At 44.5% G+C, this 16546-nt stretch overlaps 1 protein-coding gene across 2 annotated transcripts in view; it reads left to right on the plus strand.

The window, feature by feature from the left end:
- Nucleotides 1-16546, plus strand: part of ADAM8 (ADAM metallopeptidase domain 8) — a 162564-nt gene that overhangs the window by 52866 nt on the left and 93152 nt on the right. For both annotated transcript variants that reach the window (XM_085608712.1, XM_085608711.1), the window contains exons 5-8: nt 3-79; nt 7457-7646; nt 12580-12645; nt 15304-15372. In XM_085608712.1, the coding sequence (XP_085464838.1) occupies nt 3-79; nt 7457-7646; nt 12580-12645; nt 15304-15372 (402 nt within the window). The remainder of the gene's footprint in view (nt 1-2; nt 80-7456; nt 7647-12579; nt 12646-15303; nt 15373-16546) is intronic.

The raw sequence follows: 16546 nt of genomic DNA on the forward strand, positions 1-16546 counted from the left end.
AGGATCACTGCTTCTATCATGGGTCTGTGCTTGGAATTGAAGGTTCCTCTGTCAGCATCAGCACCTGCTCAGGACTCAGGTACGGTTCCTCTCCCTGTAACTAATTCCTGCCTTTACTACCTGAACCCTTCTCCTACCCCTACTCCCTAGCTCCTTCTTATCTTCTCTTCCTGCTCCTTATCTCTTGTCATGTCTCCCTTGTCTTTCAAATGTGCCTACTCTTGCTACCCTCAATCCTTGCACCATCCATGCACTGTTACATTTCTCAGTAAGCTGCACTCTAGGCGGCTGCTTTCAGAGTTGAACGGACTGCAATTATTAAGTTCTGAAGGGACCATGGCACCATTCTTGCTGCAGTCCCATGTCAGCTCCAACATGGTTGACTGGCCAGCTTGCTACTCTTACTCGAAGTAGCACAGGTAGCTTGTAGCTCCAATGGTTGGAAAACAGGCATGCTGTAAAACAATGCAGGTTCAAGTGTGTAGTGTCCCACATTACAGCAGTGGAGTGTGCCCCAATAGGTGCAATTACAATGCCGGCCTTCTGATGAATGTCTAATAGTGGAGGAGGCGTCCCCCATTCTTTGCCATGGAGGCTGTAGTTTAGTATGACTAGGGTTCTACAGACCTTACAGAGGGACTAGTAGGGTACAATTGTTTGCCTGCTTGCATGGTCTGAATGTACACTATTGCCTTAGATTAGATTACCCTGAAGAAGACCCTAGACCTTCTTAGACTTATATAGTGGTCGACGCATGTTGGTAATTATAGATCATAGGACCAGCGATTTACTGTATTTCACTATATGACCGTTTTTTTGTGTGGTTTTAAATATACCAGTAGTGCTCGCTGAATAAAGAATTTCTTGAGTATACCCCTAGGTATATTTTATACTTTTTCTCACCCCCAAAAAACAGGGCCAAGTGTATTTATCCTGAGTATAGATTTATAAGAACTCCAAGGGATAGACTAGCTTCCCTCGGCCAGGGTGGCACTATTCCTGGACAAGTGTGTAGTGTGGCATGTCTGTCAGTAAGCGCAGCAGGAAAGCAGGGGCTAATGTAGAAGGCCTGTTTTACGTCCCAGTAGAAGATAAGTGAAAGTACTGTACTGGAGCAGAAGGACTCAGAGGCCTCACTGTACCTCTGCAGCAGCCTGCTAACCTACTAGCACTTCGGCCAATCTTGTTTAGGCAACTCCTTCTGCTGTAAGAGTGTGCATCTCCAGCCTGGCAGGCCCTGGTGGATTTTGTATCTCAGATCCTGAGATAAAGACATACATAACAGATCAGCTTGATTTCGTGTATTACAGTGTTTGCAGTAGATATATGCCCAGTGTGGTTCTGGCATGATATTGCCGCAGTACATACTTGGGCAATGTGGATTCTGGTATAATTGTCAATGGTGGTGTATAAACCGAGCAATATAGAAGCTTCCATTTCAGTAGTTCTTTATACATCAGGCCATTTTGTGTCTAGGATCATGATGGTGCTCTACGTACCAGAGTAATCTGGGGTATGGCATGCCAGTGATGATTTACATACTAGTGCAATGTAGAAACTGCAGTGGCAGGCAGGGCCTTCGAGAGCCTGGTGGACTGACCGCCCCACTTTAAATAAGGTGATAAGGCCTCTCTGTCTTTGAAATTATAAGAGTCTGTTTGGATCATCATGAATCTGATCTGATGAGACCAAAGCTAGTTTCATGCCCTAGCCTATACCTTGCAGCCTATGTTGCCCTATCAGCACACCCCCATATGCATTTCTTTGTTTGTGCTGCAAAGGACTCTACAGTGGCCACACGGTGACTCATTTCTTGCACTATATAAAACTGCAAATTAATACATTTTTCCAAATTATAATCAGTTCTATTGTGAAAACTGATGATGATAATTCTTTTATGAATCACTTTCACCAGGATTATAGTGGGTAGCGCATAACTTTTTTAATACGTTAGTTGCCCCAGGGGGCACAGCTGTGCCCCTTCTTGGATCCCAGGTTCACTGCGCCGTAGTGACCCACACTACACCTCACTGATGAGACATGATGTAGCTGAAAGGTGTCTAAGGTTGCTTTTGCTCCTGTTCACAAGGGACATGATCTAAGCAATTCTGGCTAAACTTCTTTTGAGGTGAGACTAAGGCTGATTTGCACATAGAAGTTATCTAATGGCAAAAGAGCTTAAAATTATGGAATGGAATGCTACCAGAGGCGCTCAGAAGGGCTGAGCTTGATTCCACACTATTACCTGTTTATTGTCTGGTTTAGCATCAAGTAGCGACACTATGTTGTCTTGACATTCAAATGCTTATGACTATCACCTCAACATTCTAGGCCCCAAAGTACATCACTGAATCATCTAAACATCAACATCTGAACATCATATGCGGACTTTTTGAATATCCACCCCTACCAGCAGTCACATGTTTTTGCTTCACTGATTGCTTTCTATACTCAAGACATGATCTAATCTCCATTCTTGCAAGCACGTTCGAGCACACTGGAGTCAGTCATACCTTGCACCCAGTTCCTAGTCTTCAGCCATGCTTAGTGTGGTCTGCGTGCGTAGCAAAGATGCAGACCATACTCTACACCCCCCAGAGCTACCGGCCCATCTCTCCCCTTCCCTTCGTAGCCAAAGTCACCGAGCGATTCGTCAACAACCAGCTGAACACCTTCATCGAAGAAAACGCCATACTCGACTCCTCCCAGTCCGGATTTCGCAGCAATCACAGCACCGAGACCGCCCTCCTCGCCACCACCGATGTCATCCGCATGCTACTTGACCAGGGCCACACTGTGGCCCTCATCCTACTAGACCTCTCCGCAGCCTGCGACACCGTCCCACTCCGCACGCTCGCAGTCAGACTCCACGACGCCGGTATACTAGGAACTGCCCTTGACTGGATCCGCTCCTTTCTCTCCTGCAAAACCCAAAGGATCAGACTCCCTCCCTTCCTCTCCGAACCCACAGAGATCAATTGTGGAGTACCCCAGGGATGCTCGCTCAGCCCCACGCTCTTCAACGTCTCCATGGGCCCCCCTCGCCGCCATGGTCAGTCAGCATGGGCTCAGCATAGTATCCTACGCCGACGACACCCAGCTCATCCTCTCCATCCCGAAAAATCCTGAAGACATCAGACTCTGCTTCCAGGTAGGAATGAAGGATGACGCAGCCTGGATGAACAACAGCTGCCTGATGCTCAACTCGGAAAAGACAGAGGTCCTCGTCCTTGGACCCTCCTCCACCGCCTGGGACAACACCTGGTGGCCTTCCACCCTCGGAAACCCACCCACTCCAACAGACCACGCCTGTGACTCCTAGACTCCTCCCTCAACATGACCCGCCAGATCAACGCCGTCGCCTCCACCTGCTTCAACTCCCGCCGCATCCTCTGCTAAGACCTTCAAGTGGATCCCTTCCGAATGCAGAAAGACTGTCACCCACCCACTAATAACCAGCATACTGGACTACGGCAACGCCGTCTATGCAGGAATCTACAGAACCTTGCTACACAAGCTCCAAACCATCCAGAACACCTCAGCCAGACTCGTCCACGGAACCCCACGTCATGAGCACATGACCCAGCACCTATGAGACCTCCACTGGCTCCCCGTTGAGAAGAGGGTAACCTTCAAGCTACTCACCCACGCCTACAAATCACTCCACAACATCGGACTCAAATACCTCAACGAGAGAGTATCCTTCCACGTAACCAAAAGGAACCTCCAGTCTGCTTACCTCGCCCTGGCAGAGACCCCACGCATCAGCAGAACCAAAGCAGGCGGAAGAGCCTTCTCCTACATCGCAGCAAAGGCCTGGAACGAGCTCCCAGTCAACATCAGAATCTCCCCTACTCTGCACGCCTTCAGGAAGTGCCTCAAGTCCTGGCTCTTCGACTGATCCGGAGCTGCACGCCCCCTCCTCCCCTATCCCCAGCGCCTTGAGACCCTCATGGGTGAGTAGCGCGCTCTATAAATCCCTGATTGATTGATTGATTGAGGACTTGGCCTTCAACTAACCCCAGTGGGCTGTTGGTGCGGCATGAGGCTTTTGGGTTTGTCTTCAGCCCTGTTCACCAGACACAGTATTTATGTTCTGGACGCAAGCATGGCCTTCCCAAAGTGGAGAAATATTGATTCTATATAAGGGTCCACTGAACTGAAATATCTTGTTGAACTGCAAGTATTTGTGTGAGCAGCAAACCTCTGGCCCTCATTATGAGTGGTCAGGTAAATAGGTCAGATTTTACCACCCCCGGAGTTACAGATATTGAGGGTAACAGTAACTTCGCATTGAGGAGAAATCCAGACCGTTAAAAATTGGACCCCAACGGTCAACCAAAAAATTTGAAACTGCAGATGGAATCAATAAGTCTGAGTCCAATTCCCCAGTTAATTCCTTATTATCCCCCACATGGTCATGCAGATATTTAGGTCCTATTCAGCAGCCAAAATCTCCAAGTGAAAGTAAAATGATCTGGGGGTGTTCTGACAGATCTCATAATCCAAATGGTGCTGGTAACAACGGAGGCTACACATAATGGGGGCCTATGTGTCAAATTAAAATTGTGTATGTATTCCATCCCTTCCATCAGCGCCTGCAGGCCATGTTTACTCGTGCTGTGGTATTGACTGCCAATCATCCACTGAATGTTCATCTGTGACTTCTGATCATGATTAAGGCTTCTGTTTTTCCGTTTTTACTGATTTTTACAGATAAATACAGACAGAAAACAATGTGTTTCCTGTCTGTATTTATTTTTAAATGTGGAAAAATACTGAAAATGGTGCTTCTTGTGAGAAACTCTCCATGCGGTCAACAGCTGAGCAGTCAGACATCATGGAGGGTTAAAATACAGGATGAGATTTCCTTAAATACAGGCATATGTTAACATATATTTGTAATATGATGCTAATATGTACCTGTGAATGTAGTCTTTTGTTATGCGTGGCTGCTTAGTTTACTAAAACGTAACAGGCATCCATGTTTGAGTGCACATCGAAGAGTTATATAAATGTGGATATATACCATTTTACAGCTACATATATTCATGAAACACTAAATAAATATGAATAAATACCAATAAGAAGCCCAAAAATAAATATGGATAAATACAGACGGAAATGTTAAAAAAATAAATACTATAAAACCAGTAGCCCTAATCATGATTAGGGCTCCCAGTTTTAAGGTATTTTTTTAAACATTTCCGTCTGTATTTATCTATATTTATCTTATTGGTATTTATCCATTTTTATTTTGTGTTTTCACAATAAATGGAATCGTAAAATGGTATATTTCCACATTTATTTAACTCTTAGACGTGCACTCATACATGGATGTCTGCCGCGTTTTAGAAAATTAAGCAGTCAAATAACACTATACAACAAAACACTACACCCACAGGTACATATTAGTGTTATACTACAAATATATGTTAATATATGCCTGTATTTAAGGAAATCTGATCCTATTTCATAACTCCCCATGCTGCCTATCTGCTCAGCTTGTGCCTGGAATTCACGAAAGACAGCATGGAGAGTCTTTCATAAAAAGCTAAATTTTCTGTATTTCTCCATTGTTTTCTGTCTGTATTTATCTGTAAAAATCAGTAAAAACGAAAAACTGGGAGCCTTAATCATGATTCATAACACATACCATGACTGGTCTAATAGAACCCATTGCATTGGGTCGATCTGCGTCACATTGGATGGGCTGATCAAGACGCAATTGAAATAAAATGTGTTCCTGATCCGCCCATGTTTGTGAGAACAGTGCCACTGGCATAAAGTGTTATTCTGTTTCATACCACTGCTAAATAGAACCAGCTTAAGGTTAGCCTGATTTGAGTGTACCTTTGGGCTGTTTGACAAGGTCATTTCTGGTATTCTCGGTTTACAATGTCCTTTACTGTGGGCGGTGGCCTTGGATTCCATGCTGCCAGCTCCTGAACCCAGAGAACCAGTGCGCGCTGTGTGGCTGCAAACTGCTCCCCAGTGCTTAATTTGTTAAAAAACATAAGTGCCAGGGCTCTTGTCAGGAGGCCACTGCATCTTGCACCACACATTGTCCCTGCCACCCCTGCCAATGATAGTAATAACACAACTGCTAACCATCACATTCCTATAAGTGTGATAATTCAGATTATTCCAGGCCCCCAAAACTGTAGGAATGGCGTGGGAGCAGATAATAGTATTTTTATAATGTATATTTAATTAATAATTAACTGTTGTTGTGGTCATCTCTAAAGTAGCCAAACATCGCCACTTTGTGGCAGACTGACAATTAAGTGCTGGTGCTGTGCACCGGAAACCACCTGCTCAAATTAAGCACTTCTGTTCCCTCTTGCTCTGGCCACAACGCGCGCCCTGCACAAACCTGGCTCATGCGAGAAACCTTCAAGCCAGGCCACAGCCCTCAAAAATGCTCCACGACCAGTTGGTATGCACCCAGAGCCTGCTATATATAGGCTGTGGCTGTGTTGAAATGAGGTGCAGCCTGTGGCAATCCTCTGCACCCCCTCGGCTTGGCCACAGTGGATGCTCAGCACACGCTGTGGTGATCCAGGCCTTCTCCACGAGCAGGCCCTGTACACCCAGAGCCTGCTGGGTAAGGCCTATGTTGAGAGGGCTCTGCTCAGTGTGTAGCCTGCAGCCATGCTCTGGGCCCATCCGCTGCACGTGACTAAGACTAGGCTCTGAATCAGCCCAATCCCTTTTTTAAGGAGAGAGAGGACCCTGAAAGTAGACTGCAAGTCCAGCCTTCTGTAGGCTATAAGCATATTCCACGAGTCTGCGGTAAGAGATAGATGTACAGTAATAGTCTGTGGAGCTGAGATGAGTCAAACACGAATGATGATTATTAGCTGTCACCAAAGGCAGAGGGAAGGGCTAATCACGCTATAGTTACACCTCTGTCCTCCTCCTGTTTCACCTCTCTTCCTCCCCCTTTCCACCTACCTCTTACTCTCAGCTTCGTGCCTGCCCCCTCTTTCCTTTCCCTCTCTTCCCTCTCCATAGATATGCCTGTGTTCTATCAGGGTATGCCTCAGTGTCTCATGTATTGTCTGCCACTAAGGCATCAATGGCTGTTTTAACCCTTTCACCGCCAGGGATTCTATGCATGTATATCCATTTTAAGATGTATTCCTAAGCCATAAGAAGATTGGAAGAACTTAGAGCTTTCTTTTGCTGTTGTCTATCTTAGAAGAAGCTGCATGCTCCGTGATTATGATTAAACCTTCTGGTTAGACGAGTGGTTCCCTCCCCTTAGTTCACCAAAAAAGCTGGGTCAGATCCACTTGTTTCCGGGCAGGTATGTCCCTCTCTTTGGTTCCCCGGCAGGGTCTGTGCATGTGTTCGATGTCAATGGATGCTTGAGTGAGTACTTATGTTAAGTGTGTCAGTGTCTACTATTTTCTCTGTATCTGATGGCCTCTCCACTTATATTTTTCTGCAGGGGGTTCTTTCAAACCGAGGCCCAAGCCTACCTGATTGAGCCCCTGTCTGCTGTGGATGGTGATCAGGGGGTCCACGCGGTATACAGATATGAACACCTGCGATTGAAACGTGCAACCTGTGGAGCCTCCAATGGTACCGTCTACGACTACGGGCCTCGAGCGGCAGCCATGATAAACCCCGTCCACTGGGTAAGGTATCGCCTGTTGCAAGGCATTCCTTGGTAAGATAGGGCTTCTACCAGAATGTAAAACCAATTCATCTTTGAGAACCCTGCCTGTGGGTCTTGTGGCCATCTTGTGGCCAACCACAATGACCTGCAAATCCCACTCCACACATGGGGATTATCCAGGTACTGCTGGGATCACCGATGGGAAAGCTGGCTTGTGAAGAGAACCTCTGATGGGGCTCCGTGGGGGTTCACCATGGTCATCACTCTTGCAAACAAAGTAAGGCCCTTGTAGTTAATCATTCCAGTAGCTAGTAGTGTAGATTATAAGAACAGGTTTATTCCGACTCAGTTACAGTTACAAGTAGAATGGTAAATATGCCCCACCGGGAGTGGCATCCTGCTGCTCAGCCCCACTCATTCCAACTGACACTCATACAAACCAGGCACTCATAAACATTCTATTGTTTCACATGCACACTGGCTGAGCAGCAGGATACTAAGAGATAACAGTGCCCAACATATCTCCTCCCTTCAGAAAACAAAAGAAAACAACAGTACGCAGGGTGGAAAAATACACATTCAATACTTCCTGTGGATATATGTAACCATTCTGTAATAGACCACACTCTAATCTCATCAATATATCCACTCGTTAAATTGCAAAGAAAGAACACATTGCATAAATTACTCATACACTCTATTCATCTTCTCCTTAACCTAGAGAACACCCGAGATATATAGCAGAATACATCGTATAAATATATCCACTCCTTAAATTATAAAAAAGGAACACATCACATAAATTATTCATACGAATCACACCTTTCAGGGCAAAGGAACTTACGCACTCCCACTACTACATACCTTGCAGGACAAAGGGACTAACGCACTCCCACCACTAATGCATACCTTGCAGGACAAAGGAAATTACACTCTCCCACTACTGTACATATTGCAGGACAAAAGAACTTACACACTCAACTACTGCATATCTTGCCGGACAAAGGAAGTGACGCTCACCCACTACTGCTCAATTTGCAGGACATAAGACTAACGCAGTCCCACTACTGCATAGCTTGCAGGGCACCACTACTGCATACCTTGCAGGACAAAGGAAGTTACGCTCTCCCACTATTGCACATAAAGGAAGTTACGCTCTCCCACTACTACACATAAAGGAAGTTACGCTCTCCCACTACTGCACATAAAGGAAGTTACGCTCTCCCACTACTGCACATAAAGGAAGTTACGCTCTCCCACTACTGCACATAAAGGAAGTTACGCTCTCCCACTACTGCACATAAAGGAAGTTACGCTCTCCCACTACTGCACATAAAGGAAGTGACGCTCACCCACTACTGCTCAATTTGCAGGAAATAAGACTAACGCAGTCCCACTACTGCATAGCTTGCAGGGCACCACTACTGCATACCTTGCAGGACAAAGGAAGTTACGCTCTCCCACTATTGCACATAAAGGAAGTTACGCTCTCCCACTACTGCACATAAAGGAAGTTACGCTCTCCCACTACTGCACATAAAGGAAGTTACGCTCTCCCACTACTGCACATAAAGGAAGTTACGCTCTCCCACTACTGCACATATTGCAGGACAATGGAACTAACACACTCCCCCTACTGCATACACGGGCACACATCAGACCCAACAGACTTCCACGCATAGGGAAACTACACAGACAAAATGAAATACACACCCCATACTGCATAAAACTCATGCACAAATCAGGGGTGCAATAATCACTATCGCAGACAACAGCCTGGCATTGCATAGATACTTAATATGGTATATGACAGTAATTTCCAATAACTGTCCAAATATATAGTGAGTGACCTCTCACCCGAGCCCACTGCCAAAACAGCACCGGTATACTAATTCACCTCTGTCCTAGGAAAAGTGCTGGTACCGACTACCAACGACGTAAGTAAGTAAATTTATTGTATAAGTTAATAAAAACCTTTACAAAAAGAAATCGCTCAAGGCGAAAGTTCATCAAAATAAAACTACAATTTCATCATTTATGCAGACCAACAATAAAAAGAGCTATGGGACAGTTTAGATTCACCCAGTATTTCCTGTTCAGCTGGCTTGTGCCGTGCTCCGACGGAGTATCTATTCATCTGATGAGCGTTGGGCGGTCCTTAGTCCCCCCTTAAAGCAGACTTAAACATGTAACATAAATACATGAATAAAATAGAGCCTATGGATTACATGTATATCTAAAAATAACAAGATTAGTAACATCGTATAGCGGCCTTGTAGTCAGATTTTATAATGGGGATGCTACAGGTCCGTAGCGTGTCAAGTGTCCAGTAGTTAACAAAAGATTATTTTAGATGTATTAAAAGGAAAGACTGCCAACGACATGAAAAGAAACTCTAGAAAGAAAAAAATGTTGCAGGTTCACAGGCAGCAAATAAACCAGCTCTAGTCATACGTAGATGCGCAGACAGACCTCAAACCTGCCCGTCTCATTATAGTGCTGTGCGCATCAGCACTTGTAACAACACTCCTCTTGCGGACGATCCCTCAAAAAATCCATGCCATTATCTGCCGCTGACTCCAGATCATTGGGCAAGCATAAACAGCATTGCTAGGATGCGGCACTAGAATCACCATGCCAGGAACGTCATACGCAGCCTCAGTAACCAATGTGCTTTGGATAGAGGAACACACTAACGTTGCAGCTGGATTGCGCCGACAGTGCTGCTTTCCGAATGGCCGCACACACGTTACAGCTGGATCTCCCAGCCGGATTACGCCCACGGTGATGCTTTCAGAACGGTTGCATACACATCACAGCAGGATCTTGCAGCAGCGATTTTGCTGTTGAAGGACCCGCGAGTGCGTCCTTCAAATTTCGATGGTACACAATCGGTTTGCAAATGCCCTTGCATACACTGGGGCTCAAAATTAACCCCAGAGTGCCTCCAGACTATTTCCACATTGGGACTCAATCATTGCGCCAGAGCACTATCCGAAATCATTCGCACGTAGTGTACAGCATCACTACAAATGTTTTAACAAATTACATCTCACCTTGATTTTGCCACGACCTTGGCTAGGATCGCTACAGCAGTCAACGCCAGTACAATGTAAATCCCTGTTCAAATAAGTGCACCACCACCTTGACTGCCAACAACCCCTTGGCAAATTAAACACAGTCATAATTAGCCAAAAAGGTGAGATCCTGAGCAGGCCAACTCCAATATTGTTGGCACCAAGGTCTTATGAAAATGTCCAATGTTGCATGCTGTCAGATTTCAAACCATTAAGTTTAAACACCCAAAACTTCAATTCTGTAGGCTGTCTGTTGTCATAGACTCCAGTGGGGCATCCAGGGCCTGCCAATCAGGCTTCTCTTCAGACTCCAATTAGCTTCTCTTGGTTTCTTGTGCAGTTTCTTAGTTCCTCACACGTGGTTCTTTTTCTCAATCGTCGCCACTCTTGTAAATTAAGTAAGGCCCTTGTAGGTAATCAGTCCAGTAGCCAGTAGTGTAGATTATAAGAACAGGTTTATTCAGACTCAGTTACAGTTACAAGTAGGATGATAAGTATGCCCCACCGGGAGCGGCATCCTGCTGCTCAGCCCCACTCATTCCATCTGACACTCATACAAACCAGGCACTGGTAAACATTCTATTACATCACATACAAACAGGCTGAGCAGCAGGGAACTAAGAGAGAACAGGATACAACAATCACCTCTTCTTATTTCAGTAATCTTTTGTACCTCAGACCGGAAGCTGTGTGAGATGGTCATACCACTGCTTATACAATTATTTTATTACCTGTCGCTGTTTGGAGAATTCACACCAGAGCAGAGAATTTCATCTTGTATAAAAGGGTCCATAGGTGCAGAGACAAACAAGCATACCAAGAAAAATGTGTTATAATATGACATGAACTTTGTGCCACATTCATATATTTATTGCACAATGGCGGTCACCACTGTGTGGTGATAGTTAGTAACGAGTTATCAGAGGAAATTGATTTTTTGGTTTGCCAATGACTTTGGCACTGTTTGAGGAATCATCAGAAAACTTTCCCCAGAAAAATTCATCCACCTTGGCTCTGTCCTGGAAAGTTTTGGGTGATCTGTCAAGAGGGGTCCGAGAAAAAGAGGGAGGGGCAAAAACGCAATTTGCCCATGCAATTTCCATAGAGATGTTTGAACAGTGCTACAGCCAAATCGACTGAATGGAATTACACCAAATTTGGCAGGAAGGTAGATCTTTACCCAGAAAGTGTGCGTTTTGTGAATTGTTGCCAGACCATTTAATAGTTTTTGAGAAAGTAAGGTTAAAAATGTATAGATATCTGGACAGTTGGGGATGTGGGATTCCCGCGGGAGTACCGCTTTCATGCAACTTAAAATAATAGGTGAATCTGATTAGGCGAGGTGGCTTTTTCTCCCATTTGCCTCCTCGCTCCCATGGGAGTGAAAAGCTCCAACAAGTCCTCTGGGAACTCACGCTCCATTTGGCTGGCTGCAACATGAAGAGAATTGTTGCGGCAACCAATACAGGACTTGGGGGCTTGATTTTTGGATAGGACATCATAAGTACTGCTTTTTTGATAGGCTGTCATTCCCATGAGTTAAGATTTTCTGAGTGTCATGCAATGCATTTGGCCTTTAGGGGCTTCTCATATGACCTGGGCCCCACCAATGATTTGATCCCAAGCTTACGTGTTCAGGTGTAGAATATGGAGTTCTTGCCTTGTCAGGTGTAGGTGTGAGACTCCCACACTGTTCCAGTATAGGCTGGAGTGATCTTGTGCACGTATAGGAAGGGAGTTATCTACGTGACCGGATAACAGAGTTTGTAATTTTATCTGCTTTCATGAACATTTATTTTCTTTTTCTTTCTGGCAATCTATATGTTGCAGACATAAGTACTAAAATGCGTGTCACGTGTTCTTTCCTCCCTACAGAGATCGTCCCCACTCCTGAGGGGAACCAGATTTGTGGAGCTCTTTCTGGTGGTGGACAATGCTGAGGTGAGCAATTCCTATTCTACACTCTAAAGAGTCAAGATACACATCCTAGCTTACCGGCAGAGGCATATATTTGCCCGCACTAATTTCAAGAAAGAGATCAGTTTGGCAACATTCAGGAGGTCTTTGGTGGTGTCTGGCAGTAACTGGGAGGAGGCCCTTCTTGCAAAGTAATGCTTCACCCTTTAAGGGCTTTCCTTTCATTGGTCAGCTGTCACTGACTCCTGCAAGTCTACAGAGTTCTATCACCAAAGAGAGTCTACTGTTCTCAGGAAATGTCTTCATGGTTAGAGAAAAAACTAATCTTGAAACAGTGTCTACCTTATGAATCGTGATTATGGCAGTGTTATTTTTGCCTTGTAAAAATTGATCTGTGAAGACTCTCTGCTCCTAACAGGTAGTAGAACAGTTTGCAGAGCCTTGACGCCTTTGTGTATTTGTTTGTGCTATATAAAAAATCATTCATTGATTCATTCAGTATCTATCCCAGGTGAATTGGATTATCGTTCTGCTCTGTAGTTCTGTGTGCTGGCCACTGTGAGCAGCATTTCCCTTCCAGCGGTAGTGCTGTGTTGAAGGCAGTATCATCAGAGTTTCCTTTTCAGCAGTATTTATGGTCGGACAGACTGGCTCAGTACTCTTTTTTCAGCTGCAGTTCGCATATCCGGCCAGTGGTGGCAGTGTTTCTTAGTCAGTTACAGGTCTCATATTTAATCAGTAGAGGCAGTATTCCCTCTTGTCTGCACTTGTCAGGTAAGAGGGAGTACAGCTTCTACAGTAAACTCCATTTAATTTGTACATTTGCTCTACAAACAATAGCTGCATCTGTCTCCTGCCGCCAGCAGGGAATGGCCGCTTTTTTTTTTAGCTGCAGCTTTCACCTCTGGAAGTTGGGAGGTATTTTTGTACCCTTTATTTGTGTATGGAATACAATCAGGATTTAATGTTCAATAGGGATTCAGGGGAGTCCAATTTCAGATATATCTGGGTGTCGTCTTATTACGTAGGGTGGAGTGGAACTCTGTGGCACACTGCACACGATGGGGGCGGGTTGGCAGAAAAATTGACAGTATTTCTCTAGGTGAGATCACCATGAGAGGAAAGAATGGCGCTACTTCAGTCCTCATTCTGTTATTTGAGAGCGCCCAGCCAGTGCTTAATTTGAGCCGGTGCTTTCCGGTGCTCAGCACCGGGACTTAATTGGTGTTCGGTGCTCGGCACCGGCACCTAATTGTCAACACTATACTTAAAACAGTCCACCACATGGTGGCACTGCACATGTTATTTGGAGATGAGCAGAACAACGGTGATTTAGGACTACAGATACATTAAAAGTGATAATACCTGCCTCTCCCACCATTCCTTTAGCTTTGGGAACCTGGAATACTCTGAACTGTCGCATTTACATGCGAGCGAGATGGTTAGTAGTTGTTTTGGCAGCGATGACAAGTGCTATGGGTGGTGCAAGCTGCAGTGGCCTCCTGGTCAGAGCCCTGGCACTTAATATTTTACAAATTAAGCACTGCGCCCAGCAGAATTAGATGGTCTACAATGTCCATAAGATGAGAAGACAGGGATGGTCTTCGTTTTAGGTGTGGCGGATATCATTGATCACAATTAATTTTGCAGATTCCTTACTGTGTCTGACCTGAAACTAGATTGAAACTTGCCCACAAGGGAGTTCTATCTGGATATGACTATTCAAGAGGAGGGTCCATTTTGAATAGAAGAAATGGCGAAGGGCCAACCATTGAGGAAGAAAGACTTGACAAGGTTTTTAGCAGTGGAAAGCGGTGTGGCTCATCAGAATAGGAAGAGGGCTTCATATCTGGGAACAGCGGGAGAAAGGTTGACAGCATATAGTAGGTTAATGTAATGCATAAATGTAACATAAAACCCTCCTTAAAATGTTGAAACTATTTTCTCAATGTGCTAATTCAAAATATTCTGATTCGGGGGACTTGAAATATATCTACTACCCCTAGGATCCCCAAACCTCTAAAATCCGGCCCTTAAGACCCCAAGATCTCTAAAATCGCTCTGGATTTATCTATTTGACTTAAGTCTCTGTCTCTCAACTTATCTTTCTCATTGATCTCTGGAAACTGTATTCGGTTATTCGCTATATCATCTGTCTTTGTCTCTTTCTCTTATTCTATCCCTCCGTGCACGTCTCTCTCTGTCTTTCTCTGCCTTTGTCTCTCTTTCTCCCTTTCTCTCTCTCTTTCCTCCAACCCACTGTCCCTTTTCTGCTTCACACTCCCATCTGTCTGTCTCTCTGTATCTTTCTGCTCACTCCTCTCTATGTCTCCCACCCTCTCTTATCTCTGTCTCTCTGTCAGTCCTTCTCTCTGTTTATCTTTTGCTCTCACAGTTACTCTATTTCTCTTCAGGTCTGTATGCTCTTTGTGTCCTTTTCTCATCTGTCTCGATTACCTACGGGTTGGCCTCCCTTCTATTTCCATGACTCTTTCACAGTTTAATTTATTCTCCTCCTTCTTCGACTCCAGCTCACTCTGCCCCCACTCTTGTTTTTCCTGTTAGTCATTCTGCGTGCATAGTTTGTCCTTCCATGATGCCGCAATCTTTCAACCACGAAATTTATGAGCAAACAAAACTCTTTAAGTGTCACTGAAATCCCTTTTGTTCTTGTTTGTACAGTACAGAAGATACAGGGATCTAATCACGATTCGGAACCGCATGCAGGAAATTGTGAACCACGTTGACAGGGTAAAGTGCCTGAGTATGTCTAACAGCATTAACACCACAAACGTTGTCGCATGCTCCAGAGGGGTAGAGTTTCATACGTTTTGTCGCGCATGCCACTGTATTGTATTTATTTCCATGATTGTAAGAAATCTATTAATGGAATCTTTGGGCCCGATTCACAGAACTAACTTAAGACAAAATCCTAAACTTACTACCATTTTTGTATTCACAGAAGGCACTTACTCATTTTGGTATTCACAGAAGACACTTACTCACTTCGGTATTCACAGAAGTTAGGAGTCCTAACTTTAGGACTCCTAAATGCCTTCTGTGAATACCGAAAGTCTTCAAATTAGGATTTTTCTCAGTTTAGGAGACCTAAAGTTAGGACTCCTAACTTTACTACTACTAAACTGAGAAAAATCCTAAATTTAAGGCTTTCGGTATTCACAGAAGGCATTTGGGAGTCCTAAAGTTAGGAGTCCTAACTTTACTACTACTAAATTGAGAAAAATCCTTATTTTAAGGCTTTCGGTATTCACAGAAGGCATTTAGGAGTCCTAAAGTTAGGAGTCCTAACTTTACTACTACTAAATTGAGAAAAATCCTTATTTTAAGGCTTTCGGTATTCACAGAAGGCATTTAGGAGTCCTAAAGTTAGGAGTCCTAACTATACTACTACTAAACTGAGAAAAATCCTAATTTTAAGGCTTTCTGTATTCACAGAAGGCATTTAGGAGTCCTAAAGTTAGGACTCCTAACTTCTGTGAATACCGAAATGAGTAAGTGCCTTCTGTGAATACCAAAACGAGTAAGTGCCTTCTGTGAATACCAAAATGGTAGTAAGTTTAGGATTTTGTCTTAAGTTAGTTCTGTGAATCGGGCCCTTTGTCTTTCATGTTTACGATTGTGATAACCACGACTATCTTGAAAACTGAAGTATCCTCTCTTTGTGGTGCAAGGGATGGTGGATTGTAATGATGAATGGAGTGATGGAAATCCCTTCTCTTCATTGCTGAAGGCAGTCATGAATGGTCCCTGGCTAGACATATGTATGCCTACTGCACACCCACACTGCTGCAGGCAAAGGATGCTGGCAGCTCATGGTCACAGGTTCAAGTCCCGGGGGCCCACTCAGTCTTTCATCCATCTGAGGTCGATAAAATGAGTACCACTGAGTTGCATAACAATACAC

Source organism: Triturus cristatus, chromosome 1_2, assembly GCF_964204655.1.
Source record: "Triturus cristatus chromosome 1_2, aTriCri1.1, whole genome shotgun sequence".
NCBI classification, from domain to species: domain Eukaryota; kingdom Metazoa; phylum Chordata; class Amphibia; order Caudata; family Salamandridae; genus Triturus; species Triturus cristatus.